The sequence below is a fragment of the Arvicanthis niloticus genome, chromosome 23 (genome assembly GCF_011762505.2).
Source record: "Arvicanthis niloticus isolate mArvNil1 chromosome 23, mArvNil1.pat.X, whole genome shotgun sequence".
NCBI classification, from domain to species: domain Eukaryota; kingdom Metazoa; phylum Chordata; class Mammalia; order Rodentia; family Muridae; genus Arvicanthis; species Arvicanthis niloticus.
This window is the reverse complement of record NC_133430.1, coordinates 1,629,008-1,655,140: the sequence shown is the minus strand read 5'-3', so window position 1 is coordinate 1,655,140 and position 26,133 is coordinate 1,629,008. Positions and strand designations below refer to the sequence as shown.

Genomic DNA, 26,133 nt, shown 5'->3' with positions numbered 1-26,133 from the left:
TTTAAGAAGGAAAAGAGAAGGGCTGGAGAGACGGCTCAGTGGTTAGGAGCACTGACTGCTCTTCCAAAGGTCCCAAGTTCAGTTCCCAGCAACTACATGATGGCTCACAACTATCTGTAATGGGATCTGATGCCCTCTTCTGGTGTGTCTGAAGACAGCTACCGTGTACTCATCATAAACATTAAATAAATAAATAAAATCTAAAAAAAAGGAAAAGAGGAGCTGGGGAGACATCTCAGTGGTTATGAACACTGGCTGCTCAACCTGAGCTGTTGCTACACAACCTGAGCTGTTGGCTCCCAGGACAGCCCCACATACTGAATGCCTTCCTAGTGCTGCTATTCCCTGGCTCTAGGGATGAGCCTGGATATTTGTTACTATGCTCTTCCTCCTTTCCATAAATTATGCAGAACATTCTAGAGACCACAGAAGTGTCTTGCTCGCATTAACTGCACTTCCTACAAGTTACTAGAACTCATAGGGTTTGCTACATCCTAATGAAGTTGACCTATTGTGCTATATGTTGCAAAGATTGATTTGAACAATATATACAGTCCTTATTTTTTTTAAAGGTAAACTAAACTTTTCTCATTTTTTTAAACTCAGGTTTGTGGGATTTGGCAAACCACACAAAAAGCTCTTTATTCTAGAGTTGGAGAAAGGCTCACAGAAAACACCCTGTCCACCCGTATGCTCAGTGACCGAGACTGAAAGCAGTATAAATCTGAAACTCCCCAATTCCCTGAAGTTCAAAATATGAAGTTATTAATAGTCATAAAATAGAAATTATGAGACAATACGCATGTCAGTGAATGCCGTGATGATGGTGGGGAAACCAGTTGTTTCCACAGACCAAAAGTAATGCAGAAAAGTTCAAGATAAAGCATGTAAGTTACGTGGACATTGGACGAGCAGATCAGTAAGTGTAAATGCAGGAAATTCCATTTTGATATTCACAAGAAACTGGCCTAGACTGAGGCCTGTGGTTGTCTTAGTGCCCTGAACTGAAAGGTCAAATCTCCTCCCTGATTGTCAACCAGGAGCCAGAACTGAGGAAAGTTCCTAACAGCCTTGGGTCCTACAAGGGTCAGCCTGGATAATTCACACTGTCCCTGTGATCTTCCTTCCTTTTAGCTTTGAAAGGATAGGTAGGATCCTACGTGCTAAAAGGAAAATACATAATATTACCATGTCATCACAGTTAGATGGATCATAAACGCTCTGTTGGAAAACTTTGCAGCATTCGATAAATTCCTCACTCATTGAGTGGATTTGTGCATTTAGGACTGCGCCCTTGCTGCCACCAAATTCCAGCCTTTCCAGTTTCTCAAATTCCAGTATGGTGACAAACACATCCTTTAAAAAAAACATAAAACAGTAACGACCTTTTTCTATCATCTTCAGCAAGAAAAGGAGATTTTAAAGATTACAGTCAAAAGATTTTCAAACATTCAGAATCCATGGGCACTTACATCACAGAAAGCTAAATTTCACTGACCAGGGCAAATGCTAGTTTTAAAAACCATACTCCATTTTCAAATTCCAAAAGCTACCTTAGTGGAGACAGCTCCTGGGGTTCTACTTACACATGACCCCTCTGAGTGCCATCCTAATGGTAAAGCAGATAGTTCCCTGGGTGATAGCCTAAGCATAGCCATCTACACTCTGCATCGGCCCAGCTCTGGGACTAGAGGGGATCCCAGGAGACTGTCTACATAGAAGAAGTCACTTGTAAGTGTCTGACAGACTTTAATGGCTCTCAGGCTGACCAGCAATAAGAATTTTCACACAAATCTCTGGCTTCTGTGAAAATATTACATAAACAGTAAAATGAAAAGTCTGTAGAAACCTCTAACAAGGAAAAGAAGGCAGGAGCATCAGTTCAAACATTTTAAGGAAGCCTCTGCTGGTGGACTCATCATAAACATTTGTGCATTCAATTTTTGCATTTTTGATGTTTTTTTAAAAAGCACTTATACACAGGACTGGTGAGAGGGTTCAGTGGTTAAGCATCTTGGCTGCTCTTCTAAAGGATCTTGGGTTAGACTCCCAGCACCCACATGGTGCCTGACAATGGAGGGTAACTCCAGTTCTAAGGGATCTGGTGCCCTCAACAAGAACTGCATGCATGTGATGTATAGCTATAAATACAGACAAAACATCCACAACAGAAAATAATTCAAAATACTGAAACAGAGTAAACTTTTTACATCCTTTTACTTTTATGAATGAGTTTACTAATTCTATAGCATTTTATTATATACTAGTAAATGGTATATGGTATATGGTATTTGGTATGTGGTGTGTGGTATATGATATATGGCATATGGTATTTGGTATATGGTATATGGTATGCAGTGGTATGTGGTATATGGTATATGGTAGTGTAAATGCTGGGCATGAGATGGTAGAGCAGAAGGATCTTGACTCAGAAGCAGCTTGAATTACACAAGTTTAAGGCCAATCTGTGCATATAGTGAGACCCCCAACTCAAAAATAAAGAAGCTTTAAACAGAAAATGACAGTATGATACTTTAAATTACCAAGTGGGTTTTAGGTATGAAATTTCCTTTCGAGTTTTATAAATTTAATTTTCAGCCTTTTTACAGGAAGAGTGAATCCTTTAAAGTTTCCCATTTTGCCGGGCAGTGGTGGCACACGCCTTTAATCCCAGCACTTGGGAGGCAGAGGCAGGCAGATTTCTGAGTTCAAGGCCAGTCTGGTCTACAGAGTGAGTTCCAGGACAGCCAGGGCTACACAGAGAAACCCTGTCTCGAACCCCCCCCCCCCAAAAAAAAAAAAACTTTCCCATTTCACAATTTTCCACAAGCACTTGAGAAATCATGTTTAGTCACTTACAGGTAAAGTACAGGTAAAGAGATTTACTTACTCCCATGTAGTAACAGTTAAAAACCAAACAAACCTTGAAAAAAAAACAGCGGGGTGTGGTGGTACACTCTGTTATTCCAGAACTTCGGAGAGACAGAAGGATAGAGAGTTCAAGAAGAGCCTGAGACACATAGTGGGCCTATCTCAAAAACCAAGGCCAGGGGTGTATGTCAGTGCAGGGGGCTCCCAGGAATGTGCAAGCCTGGGTGTGATCTCCAGCAACACACACACACACACACACACACACACACACACCCCAAGGAGGAGAGGAGAGAGGGAGTAAGGGAGGGAGAAATGGGATAAGGCAAAGCCTCCCTCTTCCTCATAGAACAGCTACCCCACACAAGCCTCTTGACCCCACCCACATATGATTAGATAAAGGTAATAAATAAATACCTCTATTTTTACCAGCCGGTCAAGAAATTTGTTAAATCTGCCAAACACCAGGTGAGACTGGAAATCCCAGGGTCTCTGCTCTGTGTTTCCTGTGAAATAGCTTGCCAACCCTTTTCTATATTTGAAAAAAGAATTGTGGAAGGTCTTTAAGACACCGATGGCCGCCTGCACCTTTTCCAGTGCGTCTTCAATCTCTCCCTTCAGAAGATCTTCAGGTGAGAGGTGTGCTCTGGCCTAGGATTTAATTAAAGGGAACTACGATCAAAAATGCAGTTTTAAAAATTGTAATTATCTGTTTGAGTTAAACATTTTAAATTACAATTTCTAGACAGAACTGAGACAAAAACGCTATTGAGGAAAGATAGCACAAACCAGAAATGCAAACACTCCTGTTTTGATGGCATCCTTTCAGGGGAGAGTAAAGTGCAGGAGAGGCTACCATTTTCAGATTTACATATTCTAATGAAAACATTTTTACTGAATCTCATGTGAATGACAATAAGGACTTTGCACAGATATTCCTACCACCAATATTCTAGACAATCGGATTTTCACACAAAGAAACACATAAGCCAACAAGGCTATCCAACAGAACACAGGTTCTCAGAGGTTGGTCACTCTACTGGTGTTATTAGGTCATTTGTGAAGGTATAAAGAGCTGGTTATGTGTGGTCTATCTCTGGAAACTCTTTCCCATTCATGGATTTATGCTTGAAGCATAAGTGGCATCACAGGACTTATGATTAAGATAAGCTAGGCCACATGAATTTGATTTTTAAGTGGAGATGGGAGAGAGGGGCAAAAGCAATGGGTAAGACTTGTGAGTCTGCAGGGCTTAAAAAGGAAATGGACAAACCCCTGAATGAACACAAAGAGAACAGGAATAAGCTCCAAAGTCGGAGACAACACAAATTTTCCTTCATAAAAATGGGACAAAAGAAATGGTATCCAAACCAATTCCATAGGCCAAACCAGCCCTATAGAAAATACCAGAAGGAACACTTGACACTGAAGAAAGAATAAGCATAGCCAAGAGGTTGAGAGGAAAACAATGAAATCATGATGACATGAAAACAATGAAACAAATGACATCATGCACAAATGACATCATGATAACTGGTGTACAATGACATCATAACTGGTTTACAAATATCATCATAACTGGTGTATAGTGACATCATCAAAATTGGGTACAATGACATCATGATAACTGGTGCACAATGATATCATAATAATTGGTGTACAGTGACATCGTGGCAACTGATATACAAATAACATCATGATAATTAGTATACAATGACGTCATTATAACTGGTATACAAATAACATTATGTCGGGTTTTTTTTAAATCATGTTTAACTTTAACTACCCTGCATAGAGGAATGTTACAGTCCTCAGAAACCATAGACTTTAAAACAAAAAGACCAGTCTTAAGTATGGGATGGCTCCCTGAAAGTTGCTGGTCAAGCGATCAAAACAAGCAAACAAACAAATAAAAAAATAAATAAAACAAGAAAACTTTCAAAACAATAAAGCTCTTGCCCTTGCACTTGGTTGCCCACCAGAGCTTGCTGGAAAGAACCCTACTACTGAGGACACCACATACTTTGATCCTAGGACTTTGGAAAAATCAAACCTGTAATGAGCTGGAGAGGGAGAGGCAGAGGGCAGGCTGCTGGGAGAGAAAGGTACTAAAAGTCATACCCAGCTGTGGATGCTGTGAACTGGTTGCATTAAGGACCTACACGGTGAGACACACCACTGTGCAACAGTGACACAAATGTCTCTGGAGTGACCTCAGCTGTTTCATCAGATATAAGGCCTGCTTGGCAGGAGGGAACTCATGCTTGGTACTGTAAACTTGACCAAGAGCCTGTGGCTAGAGATGCCACAGACCCTGAGGGAGAAACCACTATCATTCTGTTGAAGGAAAATAGCATCAAACAGCTATATCAGTGAAGAGGTGACTGTGGTATACTCATCCTCAAGTGGGACATCATATACATATATATCATATATATCATATATATCATATATATCATATACATCATATACATATACATCATACATGCATACATATACATCATATACACATACATATACATCATATACACCATATACATATACACATATATACATGTCCTCCGCACAAGGCTCATGGAATATTATGAAAGGGGCAGATTCTAAAATCCAGACGTTATAGAGGACAGCTGAAGAACAGTGTCTGCTGGACATGACAGGCAGGTGCATTTGTGAACTCTCAACAGCTGCAGATATTACACAACACCTGCATACCATCAATCTAGTCAATATTCCAGCATGGATCGGGAGGCTCACAGGGCCCCACTCCTAGCTAAGAAGCTACAGTCGGGGGATGGTCTCCAGGAAGAGACCATCTTCCAGCTTTACTCGGGGGTGGGGCTACTGTTGCCCACACTACAGTGGACAGTCCTCTACACACGTCCATGCAGACAGCACTAATGGGACTCAGTGGATTTCACGTGTGTATGATGTGACGGTGTGAGGCCCATGTGGGATGTAGAAAGAGGAGCCTGGGAGAAGTTGGAATGGGAGAGTGAGGCATGGCCATGTATGTCGGAATAAAAGAAAAAAATAAGTGTGTGTCAGTTTGTGGCTGCTTAGAAAGTTGCCCCACACCTCAGTGGGCACTGAAACAAAAGCCATGGTGCTCCATATAATACTTGAGAAGTCTTTTAGCTTCTCTCATGCAGATGCTTGACTTCCCCCCATCTCCCACTAATGCAACCACTCTCCATGCAACACAGACTCTGTTGTTTGCAAAGCAGCAAGAAAACCATCAGTGTGTTATCTATAAATGCCACTGATCATAAACCCACAAGTTCCAGTTCTTGTTGCTTCCTGTTATATTCTCTTGCCTTGCTCAGGCTAGACAGTTAATTTATGTCTGCATGAGAGCTGCTAACACTTCACAGAGAACAAGATAGAAAACTATGAGTATTCGTTTCATGGTGTGAGTTTCGAGACAGTTGCTTTTTGCTATGGTGTACTGTACACTCCAGGCATCTTCTACATGCCTTCTGTAACATTTTGAGAAGCTGAAGAGTCTATGGTGATAATTCAGTTGCCTCACTGTTGCAGCAGCTTCCTGTCACCTAGTTACCAACAGATAAAATGACAAATCACTGGGAAAAGCCATTCCCGAATCCATTTCTATCCATCTTAGCTGGCTCTCATGGAGCTGAGTCCACTGCAGCCAGTTAACTTCCCATCCATGCAGCAGTACCTCCTGAGACAGGTCACTGGTACTTCACATCCCAGACAATCTCCTCGAACTGCACAGAAGAGACTGTCAGGGACAGAGCATGGCGGGAGTCAGCACACATACTTATGATCAAGCTAGGAGCTGCTAATTACTTTTGTGTCATCAGCTAAGCTGTCTCATGGGGTTGATTCCCTTATCTGCTAAATGAGGAGTGTGGCTTAGGGGATGCTCACAAACAACAGGCCCCATATCAGAACTGTCTTAAGTAAAACAGTCAGCCTTGCACATCAACAGGCTCCTTATTCAAAACCATGAATCAAATGCAGTTTTTAAGAGCCCACCTGAGCATCCAGGGGACTCTTTATTATCACTATTCTCTGAGCAAGACATTGGGACAGTGTTGGGAGCCAACTTTTAACAGAAAGCGGCTAGAAAGCAGCTATCCACATGCTAGCCACACCTCCAAGGCTTAAGTCATATCCACATGCCTACAAGGGGCGTGGCAAAAGTGTATAAATACCCCAGATTTCCCTTCAATAAAAGACTAGAGACTTGATCAGAACCACTGTCTTGTCTCCATTCCTTGCGTCTACCCCCACTCTCTCTTCTCTCTCTCTCTCTCTAGACCCTGACCCGGAGCGCAGTTTGAAGCCAGGCAGTGGTGGCATACGCCTTTAATCCCAGCCTTTGAAAGGCCAAGCCAGGCAGAGTAGAGCAGGCCACAACATAGTAACTATTCAGGCATTGTTAAGTCTTTTGTCTCAAGCCAGGTAGAGCAGAGCCCGTTGCAACAGGACAGCTATTTAATACCTCATTTACATTGTATTACAGGGCACTGCGAGCAATTTGGAGATCATTTAAAGTACACGGTATAATATGCATAGATCACACCCAAATACTAGATCACTTTTATATCGAGTTTAGTTTCGTGGCTATGGTAGATCCTACAATGTTAGTATCCATACTATTTGGATATTATTATTATCAGTATTAGTATCAGTATCAGTATTAGTAAAAAGGCACTATAAAAGAGCCAGTGAAATGGTTCAGCAGGTAGAGGTTCTTGATGCTAAGCCTGATGATAAACTAAAAAGTTTATTATCCATAAGTCAATTAATTATCAATTGTCCAATTTATCAACATGCCAGCTTGCTTCTATCTCCCGAATCCCAGTAATTAGTAGCTCCTAGCTTGATCATAAGCATGTGTGCTAACTCCCACCATGTTCTGTCCCTGACAGTCTCTTCTGTGCAGTGCGAGGAGATTGGGATATGAAGTACCAGTGACCTGTCTCAGGAGGTGCTGCTGCATGGAATGGGAAGTTAACCGGCTGCAATGGACTCCGCCCCATGAGAGCCAGCTAAGATGCATAGGAATGGATACAGGGATGGCTTGTCCCAGTGATTTGTCATTTTATCTGTTGGTAATTAGGTGACAGGAAGCTGCTGCAACAGGGAGACAACTGAATTATCACCATAGACTCTTCCCCTTCCTCGTATAGACATATATAGACTCATGCTTTTAGCTATTAACACACCCTTTGTCCAAAACAAACTTTGCCTTCTTAAGAATCTGTGGATTATGTAGATTCTTCTTAAGAATCTACAAGAGAGAACACACTATAGACTAGATAAGGTAGTGAGAGCAAATCAGTGTTAATTCACAATAACAAAGGTGTTTTTCATGGGGCTGGCCTAAAGAATGATGTTAATGGTCACTGTGAGACAAGTCAAAACAAACTAAATAGAAGCAACTGATGAGTGCAGCAGACAGCAGACAGGAACTGCCAGCAATGGAAAGCTCCTAACCCACCTATGGGGGACCTGAGCTTCCAGCAACCAACTATGCCAGTGGGAATGACAAAGACAGTGTAACAATATCTTTGACTTTTCAGTATAGGTTGGTGGAGGCAATTGAAATCCATACAACTTAAGTATCAGTACTGATATTTTTTTTAATTAAAAAGTATTATGCAGGAGTGGCAAGATGGCTCATCAGGTAAAGGCGCGTGCAGTTAAACCTGAAGACCTGAGTTCAAGCCCCCACACCCACATGGTAGGAGAAAAGAACCAGCTCCTGCAACTTAATTTCTCTGACTTCCACATGGACATGAATTAATGAAATAAATGAAATGGAATTTTAAAATGTATTATGTCTGAGCATAACAGTGGGTGCCTTTAATCCCAGTACTCAGGAGACGGAAGTGGATGGATCTCCATGAGTTCTAAGCTAGCCAGAGTACACAGTTAGACCCTGTGGTTTTGGGTTTGTTTGTTTAAAGTCCTGGCATGATACATTGTATACCCTGTGATCCCAGCACTCAAGAAGCCGAAACAGGAAGATCATAAGCTCAAGTCTATCCTAGGCTACATGAGTGTTCTACACAAGCTTGTATGTAGCAAGTGTCTCTGTCTGTCTGTCTGTCTCTTTCTCTCTCTCTCTTTCATATATCTATATATATATATACACAAATATATACACATATACACACACATATATACATATATGCATACATACATATATATGTATTTGGGGGATCAGACAGACACCCTCATACAGACATACACACAACCAAAACACTAATGCAAAAATAATTTTTTTGAAAAGTAAGTACAAAAAAGAAAGTGTAAGTCAGAAAGTTAGCTAGAAAGTCAGCCAGAAAATTAGAAAGTTAGTTAGAAAACAAGTCAGTTAGAAAGTTAGTTAGTAATTGTTAATTAAAAAGTTAGTTTCTGGGACTGGGGTGGTGCTTACCCAGGAAAACACTGGTCACAGAAGCATGAAGACCTAAGTTTGACCTTCAGAACCCACAGAAACTGCAAATGTATAGCCATAGCACAGGGTGGGTAGAGAGATGGGTCCCCAGGGTTCCTGACTATCCCACTGAGCAATCAGTGGCCACCAGGTTCCATGAGGGGTCCTGTCTCAAAGGATACGATGGTGAATGATTCAGGAAGACTCCAGATATCACACATGTGCATGTACACTCACATATGTGTGCCCGTGCCCATGCAAACATGCAAATCAAACACACACACACACACACTTATACAAATCTTGACAAAATAGAGTGTATATGGTGTTTGTCAAACATATAAAATAATAAACAATGGGGAAAGAAGTGGGGAATTACATCTTTAGAGAATCCAGTACCAGAGTTGGATCACTGGTGATCTTAGATTCCTAACATGTTGGGACAGTCTTACTACAAAGTTAGTGATCTGCTACTTTGAGAATCATGGAAATCAGGTCAAGGGAACCTTTGGACAGAAGCCAGAACTAAGGAACAAGAGAAGCCACAGTATTTCCTTGTAAGCTTGGCAGCTCTGACTGTTAACACAGACTGGGAACCAAGGTAATAGTTTGACAGGCTTAATGGTAACTAGGGCTATCTCATGAGCCATAGACAACAGGGCTTTGTGGTGAAATGGTTTTGGTAATTTTCAAACTGAGAAGGTCCTTCAAAAGGAGTCAGGGAAAAGCACTAGCTAAATGTACAAGAAGCTTCTTAGGTTCACTTGGAGATGCAAGGTGCTAGCAGCAGGTACTTGCTTACCCACAGGGCAAGGCAGAGTTGACCCTCAATGAACAGAAACCAGAGGAGATGTTGATAAAACCTAGCAAGGAACTGTCTTGATGCTGTCTATTCCCCATCAATAGCCACAGCCAGCCTGGCAGTCAGTAAACCAGTGAAAGAACAAAGACTTGCCTTGTGTTGAGCTTTTGTTAAGCACCAGGCACTACATTGTAGGGCAGATTCCAGCTGGTCTGTGTCTAAAGCCCTCCCATACATTGCTGCATCAGAAGCACATAGAAGGGGAAATTTAACAAGTCAATGACACACGTTAGCTAGAACAGCAGTTCTCAACCTGTGGGCTGCATATTATATATCCTGCATATCAGATATTTACATCACAACTCACAGCATTAGTAATTAGTTATGAAGTAGTAACGAAATAATCTCATGGTTGGGGGGTCACCACAACATGATGAGCTGTATTAAAAGTCGACTGTATTAGGAAGGTTGAGAACCGCTGGTCTAGAAGCTCTGAAGTTCACACATCTAGAGAGTCTGGCCCCTCACTAACCTTTAAGATTCTACATGGACTTAGGGCTTTTAGCATATAACTAAGATTAAATGATGTTGAAAGAGTGGGCCCCAGCTGGGTATAACATCAGCTCTCAGGAGAGTGAAGCAGGGGGATCAAGAGTTTAAGACCATCCTCATCTACATGGCAAGTTCAAGGCTGGCCTGAGCTATTGCTATTTCTGCTTTTTATGCCTTGTTTTCCAGACGCCATGCTTCTAATCCAACAGGACTGTGGGTTTCAAGGAGGAGAAGCAGGCTGTCTACAGAACAAAGAGCTTTCTCAGCAGAACCTGACCTTAACTTCCCCCTGACTGCAGAGCACGTACTGTGTGAAGAGCTATCTAGGCTGTTTGTTATGTTACTCTGGGTCATTTAGGTATGGCATCCCCAGACAACTAAGAAAGACCTCACTGGATCACATGTTGTCCAAGCATCTCTCAGCCCTCCTTGGGTGTTGTTGTTGCCTGATCTCTCATCATATCCTGTAGCAGGAACAGCAGGGCCACCTCTATGTAAATGCTGGGGACCATGCAGCTGCAAAAGCATCTCCCATAGAAGGACCTAATTGAGGACTACCTGTGACACCATGATTCCTGCAGGAGGACCTAATTGAGGACTACCTGTGACACCATCATTCTTGCAGGAGGATCTAACTGAGGACTGTCTGAGAGAGCAAGGATTGCTGGTGCAAACAATGCCAGCAGGTAGGGTTAGGCAGAGAGCTGTCCAGTGCACAGGCAACCATATCCTTTGTGGATATAAAGATAAAAGTTTACACATAAAGGAGGAGGAGGTGCAGGGTTAGGGAAGGGGAGGAGGGTATACTTCAATCATGTTCCAAGCTAAACAAATATACAGAAACATAAGCAAATTTAAAAACAGTGAACCAGAATTATTTCCATATAATTCCATTACTGTTTTTTCAAGGACACTCGATTTTGAGTAATCTTCTTACTTTACTCTTCAAAGGTCTCCCAGCAGCCAATACTACAAAATACAAAGCACGGCTGTGAGCCTGTTACTGGAAGATGCATTAAATTTGTTTCACCTCTTGGCCTCTTAAATCTGTTTGCTTAAGTAAACAAAACCCAGAAACCGTGTGTTCTTTGACTCATTGTTTCGAGCACTGCTAATGCAATGTGAAGTCACCTGGCCCGTTGCTCACACAAGTCCTGTCTGAAAGCAGAAAGGAAACAGTGTTCTCACTGACATTTGGATTTGCCTGTCAGGTTGTTCATCGTTAGGCTTGTTCATTATTATTGGGTCAATGAAGCCTACTATTTATGTCACTGATTGTTATTATATTCAGTTGTCAGTGCTTCTTACCTGGTCAATGAAGAGGTTGCAAAACTCTTGCAGTAAAACTATAACCCGAGCGGGGGTGTTATAAAACTTGGAGTGACTCCAAATAAGACAGATGGTGTGAAGCAATGGGGCAATCAGTATGCCAGTCTGTGGGAATTCCGCTTCCTGGAGACCTTGAATGTGCCTCCTCAGAGGTCTTAGGTGAAGTTCCACATCCTGGGCTTCAAGAAGAGCTATAAAAGGGAAGAGCCATTAGAGTCCCACAACGTCTTTTTACAAGTCCAAGACAGCCATAGTTTCCCATTCTGTGACATAGCCTACAAGCTGCACGTGTATGAGCCGTCTGGAGGGTTATAGACTAGCCATTTGTAACTCAGCCTCCCTGGAGAGCACTGGACTAGTTACTCACAGACCATAAGTAATTGTAGCTAAAGACCCAGGGGGAAGGAAACCAAACCTCCAAGTCTAAAGAGAGCTGTTTAACCCCTTGGAAACCTTGTGGGAATAAAGCATCTGTGTAGTCATCCCCTCATGGCTGGATGCCAAGCTTCTCTAGAACGCTCAGGACCGTGCAGTGCACCATCTCATCCCAGGCTCCTATGAGTAACTCGTGAGACAAATACTATGTCATTCACTAAGATCTGGTTAAAATCATTACTCGTGCCGATGAAAGCAGTTTGGAAGCAGGCAGGAGGCACAATAATACAATGCCATGGCCGATCTAAATGCCACGAAACCCACACTATATAAGGACTAGTTTTATAGGAACTTTTATTTGAATAAAAACCACGTTAACCAAGTTAAGAGTTGAAGAAAGATTCTCACTTTGATAGCGAAACTGTCTCCAATCCAGAACACGCTATGGGTTGAATACACAGGTGAAGAACAAAGCTAAGCTTTACGTTTTCATGTTCTCTCCAAGGACTCATGTCAAAGACAAATAAGAAAATCCCACTGAGCTTTTCCCCTCATACCCACTGCTGGACTTGAACAGGAACCAGCTCAGACTCCCACCCAGTAATAAAGGCTGGAGAAGAAACAGGATTCAGAGCTGTTTTTTTTTTTTTTCTTCTTCCAGATAAACGAGTGTATTGAGATTGCTATATATATTTATTGGTGTCAATTTAGAAATTTAATAATCACACTACAGTTAACATCCTTCACACGTGCTAAGCAGCTCTGCTTATTTCAGTCTGAAGTATGTCTTTGACATGAATCTTCCATCTCCGGGCGACCATGGGTTTGAGCCTAACATGCTATGCTCTGAATCTTCCGGTTGTGTGCAGATCCCTAGGACTCGTCCCTGAAGCTCTGTCCCCATGAAGTGTTTATCTTATCGTAAAAGAAGAAAGATGCCATTTGCCTTTGTTTACTGAGGACAAAAATGCAATGTGCTCATTGCTACAGGCAGGTATATACAAAACCTCCTCCATCCAGTGGCTCTCAGAGAGGAGAGTTTGCCTCCAGGAGACAACTGGTGATGTCTAAGAGGCACTTCTGTTTATCACATTGAAGTGGGTACAGCGGGCAGCAGTGAAGGGGGCTGCCAACAGGCCGATACCTGGATGACCTGTCAGAATGAAGACTCATGCAGCCTAAGTCATGAGAAGAAACACTACCCTATGTCTCACAGCAAGTCCACAGTGGGGGCGAGGAGTGGGCAGTTGGCTGTTGGGAAAGCAGAATCCTAGCAACTTACAAATGGTTCATAAGCTGACATAGAACTGGAATTCACATCTAACAACAAGCTGCTTTTAGCCACCCCTCCCTATCTCTTCAGATACAATCCTTAGAGGCAAATGTAAAAATAGACACTTCGAGTGGATTTTAATTGCTTCTAAAGGGCACATGGGAGAATAAAAGTGCTCTTTTGTTGGAAACAAGCAAAATGAAAAAAAACCCAATTGTTTGTTTAGCTTTAACTGTAAGATGTATCATTCAGTATATTCAGTAATATATATACCAAATGCATGTATTTGCTTAAACACGGACAAAACAGGGGCGCGCTATCATCTTTCAAAGGGACTAAAGGAGAACACCGAAAACAAGCACGAGGAGAGAATTTTAGCTGGACATCTCTCACAGTTTCTCTGTTACATAGGTCTAATCTTCACCAAAACATCACCGTGAATAAACACTTGTCAACCAAGGAATCAGCAATCGAGCTCATAATAGATTCTGAGTCTATCCCGAGACTATTCACAGCCCAGCTGCTTTCTGGAAACATCTACAAAATGCATTCCTGGGCCCCAGCTAAGAACGGAAGGCCTTCCCCTTCATTATATCCCTCCCAGCTAAACTTAACCCTGGGGTGATTGGCTGGGTAGATAGCACATGAACTGAAAGGGTTTGTGATTGTGATCACCGTGAAGTAGAGAGATGAAGACAAAGCTGCCTTTAGAAGACCCGAGTGCGCTTGCTCAGTGTGCACGCCCTGAGTGGCAGGCAGACCTTAAGGCTGAGTAGGCAAATGAGCGGGAGCCAAGGGCAGATGCCACGCTGATGCCCAGCGTCGAGGGTCTGGGGGTGGGGGGCTTACCATTTTCTACTGTGGTGAAGATGCCCTTCAGAGCAGGAAAGTAGCTGCTTTGTCTTGTTCTCAGTATCTTAACCATCTTGAGGACAATGGGAGCCTGAAGCTAAAGTGGGGGTGGGGGGAGGATACTTCAATAAGAATACAAGCGAGATTGCTAAATAAATCTACTCCCTAATGAAGAATTCACATGGCATTCCACTCACACAACATACACAGCATTTATTATTTATTTATTTTATTTTGGATATACACATATAAGCATGGGGAGGTCAAAGGTTAACTTGTGTCAATCAGGCATGTGTGGAGGTCAGAGGTCAACTTGCTGTGTCTCTGCTCTCCTTTTACAATGTGGGCATTGGGGTCAAACTCAGGACATCAGGCTGAGCACCAAGTGCCCTGCTGAGCCACCTTATGGGTGCTGTGAACAGTGTTTGAGAATCAATGGATGGCATATTGGTTCCAAGATGAAAATAAGTCTAAGTGCATGTTTTCAAAAAGTCTGTATTTTGTTTTGCATTTAGTTTTTCCAAAAGATGTGTTTGCATATTATACATATAAATTACTAATGATCTGTTTCAGAAAATCTCCAATCAAGAGACACATGAGTGAACACTGTAGATCTTAGAATATCATACTGAGTCACTGGGCAGGAAGCACCCAACAAAGAGACGAAAGGTAGTGCCTTCACAGCCAAGCAGTATCCTGCTCCACCCCAAATCAAACTGACCATAGTGATTGTGCTGTCTAGCTGTACGTCAATTCGACACAATCTAAAGTCACTTAAGAGGGAGGACTCTCAATGGAGAAAAATGCCTCCGTAAGATTTGCCTGTAGGCAAGTCTGCAATGCCTTTTCTTAGTGATTGATGGGCAGGGTCTATCTCACTATAGGCAGTGCTTGTGGTACCCAGTGCTATGAAAAGGGAGACTATGAAAGCCCATAAGCAGCTTCCCTCTATGGCCTCTGCCTTACCTCCTGCCTCCAGGTCTGTGCCTTGAGTTCCTGCCATGGCATCCCTGGATAATGGACTACAAACTCTTAAGATAAAATAAACCCCCTTCTCCTCCCAAGTTGTTTTTGGTGATGGTTTTATTACAATAAAAATTCAAACTGGGGCAGTAATTAAACCTTGCCATCTCCAGCCTTCCCACATGGAACCGCCCTTTCTCCTGTTAAATAGTATTTCTAACGATCTCAGATGCTACCAAAATATCCTATAAAGGCAACTCAGTCTCCCATCGTCCTTAACTTAAATATGCATTCCCTGTAGACAGCATTGCAGAGTAAGAAAAGTGCAGACTCCTTAGTCATACTAAACAAAGCCTCTCATTAGATATAGAAATAATCCCAGTGCCTTCTACTTACTTGACGGTATATGCACTTCAGGTTACTATGCCTCGCAGTCCAGAAGTCAAGCTCTGTCTCAGGGGTCGGGTGGAGGCCGCTCAATAGCGGCTGTGCTGAGTCTTTTTCTATGATTTCTTGGATCTGATGTGACCATTTAATGATTACAGATTCAATGGCATGGAGTATTCTCCTCTCATCTGATTGTGGCCTATAAATATTAAATGATTAATAAAAGCATCCAACAGTGACTTTATCCAAATAAAGACAAGATATGAATAGTAATGGTTTTTTATGCATCTATAAACTAGTTTTCTCAATATAAATCCTTTAGAATCCATTATTTTTCATGTTCCTGGCTTGAGTTTGGCAACTTTGTATTCTGTGTTTAGTACATCTCTTAATGTTAAGAAAAACGATACAGTACAGAGAATGGTTGTCTGAGTGTTCAGTGGCAAATGAGGCTTCTTTAGCTTCCCTCTCCTAAGGTTCGGGGACCAACACAGGAGAGAAAGCAGAAGACTGTAAGAGCCAGAGGCTGAGGAGGAGCAGAGCAAAGCTGTATCTTGTGGGCTTGGTAGGCACAGTACACTCGTGAGCTCACAGCGGCCGTGGTGCTTGTACAAGCCCTGTACAAGGTCAAATCAGCCAACACTGTAGCATGGAGGAGAGGGGAGCTCACAAGGTCTTTCCCCTAACTGAGGTACTATTGACAGTAGATGGCTTCTGGGAGGGCTGAGTCAAGTTTTTAAGGGTGTGGCTCCTGGGGGGGTTGATCATCCTCCTGTGGATGGACCCATGCCCATGAGTATATATTGGTAGCATAAACTAGATTGAGTGGGTTACTTAAAAAGAAAAAAATCTAGGACCTGAAGTTGGGAGGGGGCGGGGAAGAGAAAGGAGAGTTAGTGGGAAGAATAGATGTGGTTATAATAAAAAATACATTGTATAAAATTCTGAAAGAATAAAATTACATTAAAAAACTGATAAATGAAAGCTAGAGAGATTGTTCAATGGTTAAAAATCCTTGCTGCTCTTCCAGAAGATCTAAACTTGGTTCCCAGCACCCATGTCACATGGTTTATAACCTTGTGTAACTTCAGGCACTATACCTAAAACACAGATATACAAATATATATAATTTAAAATAGGTAATTATTAATAAAATTAATATAGAATTGCCATAATCTTAAAGACCATTTTTCCCTAAAGGAATATTGCTGAGATTATACGATGATAGTTAGTTTTCCTTAGAAAGTATACTTGTGGGCTGAGGATGCACCCAGGTGGTAGAGTGCTGGCCCAGAATACACAAAGCCCTAGATTTGATAACCAGAACCATAAAACCCAGCTGTGGTGTTCCATGCCTATAATCCTAGCATGAGGATGTGGATGCAGAAGAATTGTGAGTCAAAAGCCATCCTTGGTTACATAGTAAGTTTGAGGGCCACCCTGTGTTGGGAGCTGACTTTTAGCAGAAAGCAGCTATCAACTTTGCAGCCATCTCGAGCCATATACCCTGACAAGAGAATTGTTTTTCAACAGCCTACAACAGCTGAGCACACTCTGATAAACACCTTGTTTATCCCACATATCTTGTTTTGCTGTTTAGTGACCCCAGCTGCAAGGCACACACGTGGTAAAGAGTCTTCAGCTGTGTTCCCCTGCTTGTGCTTATAAATACCCAGGATTTCCTTGCACTATACGGAGACAATAAGGGGAGACAATAAGAGAGAGACAATAAATGAGAAACGAGGCTTGATCACACACCCTGTCTTGTCTCCATTCTTGGAGTCTCTTCCCCTTCCTCCCCTACTCTCTCTCTTGACCAAAGCACTTAGCCCCAAAGTGTGGGGCAGTGCGGTTGTCAACAACCCTGGCTGCATAAAACCCTGTTGCAAAAATATATAAAATATTTTATATTAAAATATTTTATTTATATATATAAGCATTTATTATATTTTATATAAAAATAAAAAATTATATATAAATATATATAAATGTACTTTAAAAGAAATAAAGTACATTTTTAAAATGACATTTTTAAAGTAACTGTTTTGCTAACAGTTTGAGAGACCTGATACTCTGTAGGAATGTTGGCCATCCATTATTATACTATCTAGAGCACATTGTTGCTTACCTGGCCACCAAGTAATGCTGATCCAGGTCAATATTTTCTGCAATAGTAGGAACTGGAAGATGAGTTCTTCTTGACATTTTGCCCCTAAAAATGTGCATCTTATTTTTTATGACTTCTGTGTGATGTTCCACATCTTGTGAAATAAAGCATGACCAGGACTTATGATTGTTCTTATTAGACAGAATTGGGACTAATATCTAGACCAAAAAAAAACCCAAACAAACAAAAAAAAATTTTAAAGGCAGTTAATTAGCAGACAGTGAGTACCTTTAGATTTTTTGTTGTGAAAATTTTTCTGGTCCATAATGACTCCAAAACTACAAGGAGTGGACATCCTGTCAATCTACATGGAGTCTCTGAGCAGTAATAGGTTTTTGTAAAATAGAAAGGAGTTGCTGCTTCCCCTTTCGTTTACCCATTCACCAAGTGTATTTCAATTCACAGTGTAATTCAATAACCCAAAAGATTTATATCAAGTAAAGTTTCCTAATTAAAGTTGAGCGTGTTGGTAGGTGTACTGACAGAAACAATGTTTCTGAATCAGAAACAATGTTTCTGAATCACATGGGGCTAGTAGAAAGCATGTGTTCTCTGGCTCTGAGGCTTCCCAGTGGATCAAAGTTTGTGTAGTAGAGAGGGATTCAACCACAGGGACCTTGTAGAACTCGTCTTTTAAAACGAGGAACATCAGCAAAAACAGCTGCGTGAAAACACTTAACTATTTGCTGTCAGACTAAGGGCATGGGTCCACAGAATAAAGCTCTCGCTGTGCAAGTGTGAAGATGTGAGTTTGAATCCCCCGAACTCATGTATAGTTGGACATGGCAGAGAAGTGGGAAGTGGGACTCCAAATGCCATTATTATCACTATTTACTACACAGTACCCCTAGGTGTCAAGCTTCAGTAAGTTATTTACAGTCTCTGTACTCAATGACCTTGGTGGGTGGGGAAGGCCCTAGAAGTTATGCCCTTCAGCATAATAACTGCAACAACTAGAAGCCCATTCTGGTGACTGTAAAAACGGAGCACATTTCTGCATTTAAAGCAAAGGGTGTTAGAAAACCCTTGCCAGGAAGGTCACTTGACTTGTGTCTTTAAAGGGTCAGAGTACAACAGTTACCAGGATCTGTATAGTGATGCTTTCTCCCAGTACTATGTGGGAATCCTACCCTTTAAATCCACGGCATCAGGAGGCACTGCCATTATCACATGGCTAACTCATTTAACAAATGGGATTGATGCTTAAAAGGGAGTTCATTTGCCCCTTTCATCGTGTGGGTACATGGCTAGAATGGACCCACCTGGAACCAGAAGAAATGGGCCCTACAGGCAAATTCAAACTTGCCAGCAATGTGACCCCCAATTTCTAACCCTCTGGGCTATGAGAAACAAAATCTGTTTTGTACAGGAAACTCGGTCTACCACATTTTGTCACAGCAGCCCCACCTGAGTCACCAAGTACTGTTGGCTTACCATTGCTATGATGAAACACCATGACAAAGCAACTTGGAGAGGAAAGGGTTTATCTGCCTCACACTTCCTTGTCACAGTTCATCACTGAAGGAACTCAGGACAGGAACTCAAACAGGGAAAGATCCTGGAGACAGGAGCCGATGCAGAAGCCATGGAGGGTGTTCCTTGCTGGCTTGCTCATCATGGCTTGCTCAGCCTGCTTTCTTATAGAATCCAGGACCACCAGCCCAGGGATGGCACCACCCACACTCGGCTCAGCCCTCTCTCATCAAATACTAATCAAGACAATGTCCTAGAACTGGGTGGATCTTATAGAGGCCTTTTTCAGTGCACACTCCAGAGGACTTATCTACTACTATGAGGATAACTGTAAGTAAGGTCAGAAGGGGAAGATTCAAGGTCAGAAATTCAACCTTAGCTTGAAATGTTAACTACACAGCTGGTGAAAATTCTAGGCATGTACTCTCTGGAGCACAGAACAGAGAAACTGGCCGCAGATTGATTAGGGGTCCCTAGCACAGCACTGTGAGCCACTGTTCAGCAGTGAGCTATGCAAGCTGCATGTGTGCCCTTAGCCACACCAACGCTTGGGATGTTTGACCTCCAGACCTACACCGTCTTGCTCATTCAGAGCCAGCTATACCACAATTGTGATGTTCTTGCTTTTTTCTCTGCCTAATGCTTATCTCAGACTCTTCCCAACATTAAACTCAAACTGTGTTTAGATTAAAAACTTTAAAAAAAAAAAAAAGGCATGAAAGGAGAAGGGAGATTATTTGAGAAGTGTGACAGAGGAAGGAGAGGGGTTAACAAAGAGTGAGCATGATCCAAGCATATTCTATGCTCTATAGAAAACATCCCAAAGTAACCCAGCTGACTATAATTAATATATTTTAATAAAAATTAACCCCAATTCTCTGGTGGCTTATGCTGTCTTGAATATACACATTTTCATTCAAACCATATTGTAAGAAGTTACAGGAATTCTGGTATGGGACCAACTCAGAGAAACATGGAAAGAGTTTCGAAGGAAGTTTTCTATTGCCTTTTGCAAACCACAGCTCACAGCATGAGAACCCTCCAAGCTCTGCCAACCCCCATCTAAAGGAAGGGAAACTCAAATCGTAAGTTGTTTCAAACTCTGCTGAGTCTTACAGAAAAGGGAATTTGTGAGCAATCGGTGACTTCATTACTGCCTTCTCTTCTCTGACATAGGTGAAACTCCATTTAGTTACTTCCTTGTTAACAGGAATTTGAAAAACAGATGGAAGTGTAAGCTCATTTCTACCCTGACTGTAATACCTTAAACCGATAGCTAACTGACAGAACCTTGTCAGTTCAAGTTGGCAGGGAAATGCTTCCAGCATTGTGAAAGTAGTAAGGGAGGAGTTGGTGAGAGAAAGGGAGGGTTGATCTGACATGGAGCAGGCTAATCAGTATTGGTGAATAGTGAGTTCAGAAAACAAGCTGAATGTAATCGCTTCATACCCCTGCCAAAGACACTTTTCACACTCTTCTATTTAAGTAGACAGAGTGGATCAACCAATGCCAGGTGTCTAGAGTCAAGAAAACACTCATATGTTAGAGACAGATCAGTACCTCCTCGAGGGATGCAGTTACGTGTTCGAGCAATGACCTGGATATTTCTCCAAATAACAAGGTTTGGGAGAAATCACTTTCTCCCGTGTTTCCAGTCACCTTTTTGGCAAAATAAACCAGCTTGTGTTTCACATCTCTTGGAATCTGGAACAAGAGCAAGATAATTAGTTCAAGTTCACTACAGTAGAGTCTCTTTGTTAACAAGCAGGATTTGCTGTATCCCACTTGCAGACAGATTGCCAACAGAAGAAGCAAAACCCTGGCACCTCGCCCATGTTTACAAACAAGGTTGCTCTGTTGCTCTTCTGTGTCCTGGAAAAGGTAGGCTTCTCTTTTTTTTCATATTTTACAATCTCACCTTCAAAGACATGCCCATTACGTTAAACAGCATATACTGTAAGAATCGCATAAACAAAACCAAACATAAGAACATTTGAACATTTCAATCCTAGTGAGGGTTTTAGGGGGGGTGTTTTTTGGGTTTTTTTGTTTTTTAATTTTTGCTTGTTTGAAAATAAGCCAAACTGAAACACAAGGGGTTAATTTTCCATTCCTCTGTCAAGGCAAAGAACAAAAGTGTTTAGCCAAGATAGTTTAACATTCCTGTAACTGTTGAGGGATTTTTGTTTGTTTGTTTTGTTTGTTTGGTAAATGCTACATTGTTTAGCTTCTACGCTCTGAGAGCTTAAGGTTTCTTGACTTGTCTGACATACAAACTTTTTTAAAAAAGTTATTATTAGGAGAACACCAAAACAAAGATAGTCAAACTCACACAGCTGTAATGCAGCCTTCCTGTTACTTGCTAATATTCTGAGGGCTTGCCTCACACCTATCTTAAATGACCAAATCTGGGGTGATGTTACCACTTTGCAACATGAATCCCAGGCCCAGCACTGCTGAAAGATAACCCACTAGGCAAGGGCTCCAAATTCAGAAAGGAAGGAAGGAAAAGAAACCAAAGGAAAGAAAGACAACGTCTATTAAGTTTGAAGCCTGTGCAAATTACAGGACACACACACACACACACACACACACACACACACATCATGGAACTGCCATGAGTTTTAAAGGAAAACATATCCGAGTATAAGACAATTGGACACAAGTTTTCAGAGTTCTATTGATAGGTAACTTTCAGAGGACATCTCTGCTACAAACAAGTATGGAGGTTACTTTACTTGTAATTTATGTTTGTGGGTAGGGTTCCTTTCCCAGCACCCACGTAGTGGTTGTTAACAATAATCTTTAACTCCAGTTCCAAGGAATCCCAACACCCCTCTTCTGACCTCCACGGGGACCAGGTACTCACAAGGTGCACAGTCATACATGCAGGCAAGAATACATATACATAAAAATAAAATGAATACATATAAAAAGGATTTACAATTTAATTGCCAAGATAACGCTTCTTGAAATTACTAATAATCTAATTTATGAAACAAACGTGTTTATTCTGTTCTTTAAACGACCCCACCCAATCTTATTTGGTTGTTACTGTTGTTATTTTTGTTTATATTTGTGTTTGTTTGTGGTCTTAACAGGGTCTTTCGGTGTAGTTCTGGATGTCCTGGAACTCACTGTGTAGACCAGGCTGGTCAGAAACTCACAAAGATCCTCCTGCCTCCTCTACCTCTGCCTCCCAAGTGCCAGCAGTAATGTAGTAAGTGCCACCATAAAGCAGCCTGCCACCTCCCCTCCTTTTTTTTTTTTTTTTTTTTTAGAATTCGATTATTTCTTTCCTGGACAAATGTAGTTGGTAGATACTGGAACAACTCAAGCTATAAGGGTTTTGCCAAACACTTTGCTATCGTTGTTTTAATAGGATATGACTCTGAAGTTCCATGGGGACTGAAACAAGAAATTTGGCCCCAAAAGCTCTCTGGGCACCATAAGCCCAGGCATCACAGGCTGTGCTAGTTTTCTTACATTATTTTATACAACCATCCCTTCATACAACCATCCCTTCCGGCAAGCATCCCTTGCAGAAAACTAACATACAGCGTTTTCTGCAGAGCTGGTGCACACGGGGGTCACGGACTTCTGATGAGTCTTGGAGACAGACTTCAAGTTTAAATCTGGCAGTGGACATCTTAGGTCCCGCCTTACCTCGGGGGAAGCCGAGAGCCGCCCGGCGGCCACAACACCAAACACCAGACTGGCAGGACCAGTGCGCTCCAGAAAGTCTCCTACGGCCTGTCGGTGGTCTTCGCTCTCCAGATACTGGCCCCATGTCTCCTCCGGGAAGCCCAGCGCGTGGCGCAGACGGTCTCCCAGGAAGCGCACTCGCGGGTCTAAGGCAAAGCGTTGCGCTCTCCGCGCAGCTGCCGCCTCCTCATCCTCCTCATCCTCCTCCTCCGAGGGGCTGAGCCGCAGCACAGTCCCTTCCTCCCGTGCTGCCATTTCGTACCTAGCGAGGATTCTCGGGGTCGTGAGCGACCCCCGAGCAATCTCCGAGCCAGCGCCAGCAGCTCTGCCTGCAGAACTGGATGCACTGGAAGTAAAGTAGCTCGGACTGCACCGCGTCCCGTTGCCAGGGAGATGGCGGCCCCGCCCCGGCCCCGGAGTGAGGGAGGAGCGATAGTCTTGGGCGGCTCGCAGCTCCCAGGCTGAGTCTGGGAGATCAATCCAAGGAACTATGGGACTTCTCTGCTTTCCTCTCCTGCACATCTTGGGACTCCCATAAATGTCCCAGGACTAGTTAGTGGCTCTGGATTCAGCAGTACTATCTTAAGCAGACATTCCTGATAAATTTGCCGCCCTGGTTAGTTCATCTAATCCCTAGAAAGCCAGGGCTAAGTGATTAGTGTTTAGCTATGGGTGAAGTATGCCCCCAAAGTAGTTAGGTAGCAGAAACGCTGGGACCTTGTCGTGGGCTTTAAATTCCCCTGAGGACATTGTCCCAGTAAAACAAAGCAAAGCAAAGCAAAACAAACAAACAAACAAACACTCTCTAACTTTCCTAGTTGCCAAAGTTCAAGATTTAGGCATCACAAATCCTGATTCTTACCTTCAGATCCCAAAAGAGACTGCAACAAGCTCTTTATAAAAGACCAAACGCCCCGAACGCAAATGCTAGAGTTGAGGGTAAGGGCTCAGAGGTGGAATGGTGGAACGGTGGCAGAGCAAGACCGAGGCCCTAACTTCCATCCCCAGCGCCCAGAAATCTTATTTTATTCGTCATTCGCTGATATTCTCATTATTAAAGTAGTCAGAATTTTGAAGTGAGACAGCGTCTTTGAACTTACCGGGTTTCACCCATTCCTTTCCTTCCCAACAGGAGTTGCCAAAGGAGTATTGCCTCTGATAATCCATCCATGTTTATAGTAAGGCTTGAACATTCTTATGTTTGCTTTCTTTTGAAAATGTTGCCTCTCATAGCCATCTCTAAGCTTTTCTGGTTATATTATTAGATTCTTGGATTTAAATGTTTCTGAGAAGCCTTCATAAAGATGTCACAGCCATCGTCAAGTCTGCCTTGTGGTCCATGGTGTCTCTTGGGAGTGTCCAGAAGCTAGGTGTGGGAGACTAACCCTGAGTTTATATTCTCTTGACCTTATATTCTAGGTTTGTATCCTCCTAATTCTGGTACCAGAGAGACTGTCTATAAACAAACAAACAAACAAATAAAGGAGATGGCTTATTGCTCCAGAATATTAGCCCTGCAAGCCTGGCTACCAAAATGATATCCCTAGAATTCACATAAAAGCTCAATTTGGTGAGGTGTACCTGTACCCCAGCACTTCTAAGATGAGATGGGAGGCTGAGACAGGAGAATCACCTGTAAGGTCACAGACTAGCTAGCCAGGCTATCAATTGGTGAATGGTGTATTAAATCCACGTGCTACTGCTATGGTGGGTTTAATATGTGACTTTACATCTAGTAGTATTGTTTTTTAACGTTGGGTGTACCCGGGATCAGGCCTTTATGTTTAGAATTGTAGTGTCCTCTTGGTGAAGTTCCTAGAGTCAATATGAAGAATATTTTTTTTTTTCTTACTGTGTTTGAAGTCTGTTTTTGTCAAAAATTGAAAGAGCAACAACTGCTTGTTTCCTGAGTTCATTTGCTGAAACAACTCTTTTTCTGTCCTTTCCCAGGCTTGCAGGGCTAATATTCTGGAGCAATAAGCCATCTCCTCAATTTATTTATTTATGAGGTACTATCTGTCATTTGTGGTAAGGTACATTTCTTGGAGGCTACAATTAGATGGTGCCTGCTGTTCTGTCCGACCTACTAGTCTGTGTGCTTTGCTTTGAGGAATTAAGACCCTTGATAGTCAGAGAAATTATTGAAAGGTATGAATTGATTCTTGCCATTTTGTTGAGTTTGTGGTTGGTTCTTCCCTCTTCCTCTCTTGCTTAAGAATCATTCTAACACAGCCTATTCTTTTCTCTGGCCTTATGGATGGATTTGCTTTTCTCATCAATAAAGATAATCCCTTCAAGTACAAGTATTTTTCTATGGAGCTGGCCATAAATCCCCTTAGTCTGTTTTTTTTTTTTTTTTTCCAGAAAGTTCTTGTAGCTTTGATGGATAGTAGTCAGGATCCTAGGTTGGTTGGCCTTTGTTATCTTCCTGAACTTGAAACACATCCTTCTAAGGCCTTTCTGATCTCTAAGTTTCAGTTGACAAGTCTACAGTCATTCTAATGTGCCTGCCTTTGTATGAGACTTAGACTTTCTCCTTTGCCACTTTCAATATACTTTCTTTGTTCTTTTTTGTTTTGTTTCTTATTTAGTGGTTTGATTCTAATAGGATGGAGGTGGTTCTTTCCTGGTCTTGTCTGTTTAGTGTTCTAAAAGCTTCCTCTATCTGGTTTGACATCTTTAACTAACTCTTAAGAAATACACTGGTATGAATCTTTAGCAGATGATTTCTTTGCCCATAGAGTGAGAATATCTTCCCCCTGCATGCCTGTTATCTGTACTTGGTATTTTCAGTGGCACGTATATCTTAGAATTTCTACTTAATACCCTCGTATTGTTTTATCTGTATTCTTGCTGGATCATTCAGCTCCTCTACCTTGTCAAGTTCAGGCGTTTTGTCCTGTCCTTGACCATTCTGTTGCTTAGAGTTTCCATGATGCTTTTTATTTGACTTACTGTGTTCTTCATTTCTA

The 26,133-nt window shown here is 42.1% G+C and overlaps 1 protein-coding gene across 5 annotated transcripts in view; it reads right to left on the bottom strand.

Annotated features, from left to right (window-relative positions):
* The window catches only part of Dnah11 (dynein axonemal heavy chain 11), a 290,461-nt gene extending 266,925 nt beyond the window's left edge, over positions 1-23,536 (bottom strand). For all 5 annotated transcript variants that reach the window (XM_076920922.1, XM_076920924.1, XM_076920923.1 and 2 more), the window contains exons 1-8: positions 23,123-23,536; positions 21,017-21,160; positions 17,945-18,141; positions 15,826-16,015; positions 14,464-14,563; positions 11,946-12,157; positions 3,286-3,519; positions 1,189-1,356 (exon numbers count right to left, since the gene is read on the bottom strand). In XM_076920922.1, the coding sequence (XP_076777037.1) occupies positions 1,189-1,356; positions 3,286-3,519; positions 11,946-12,157; positions 14,464-14,563; positions 15,826-16,015; positions 17,945-18,141; positions 21,017-21,160; positions 23,123-23,416 (1,539 nt within the window). In that variant the 5' untranslated portion in view covers positions 23,417-23,536. The remainder of the gene's footprint in view (positions 1-1,188; positions 1,357-3,285; positions 3,520-11,945; positions 12,158-14,463; positions 14,564-15,825; positions 16,016-17,944; positions 18,142-21,016; positions 21,161-23,122) is intronic.
* Between the last annotated feature and the right edge of the window lie 2,597 nt (positions 23,537-26,133).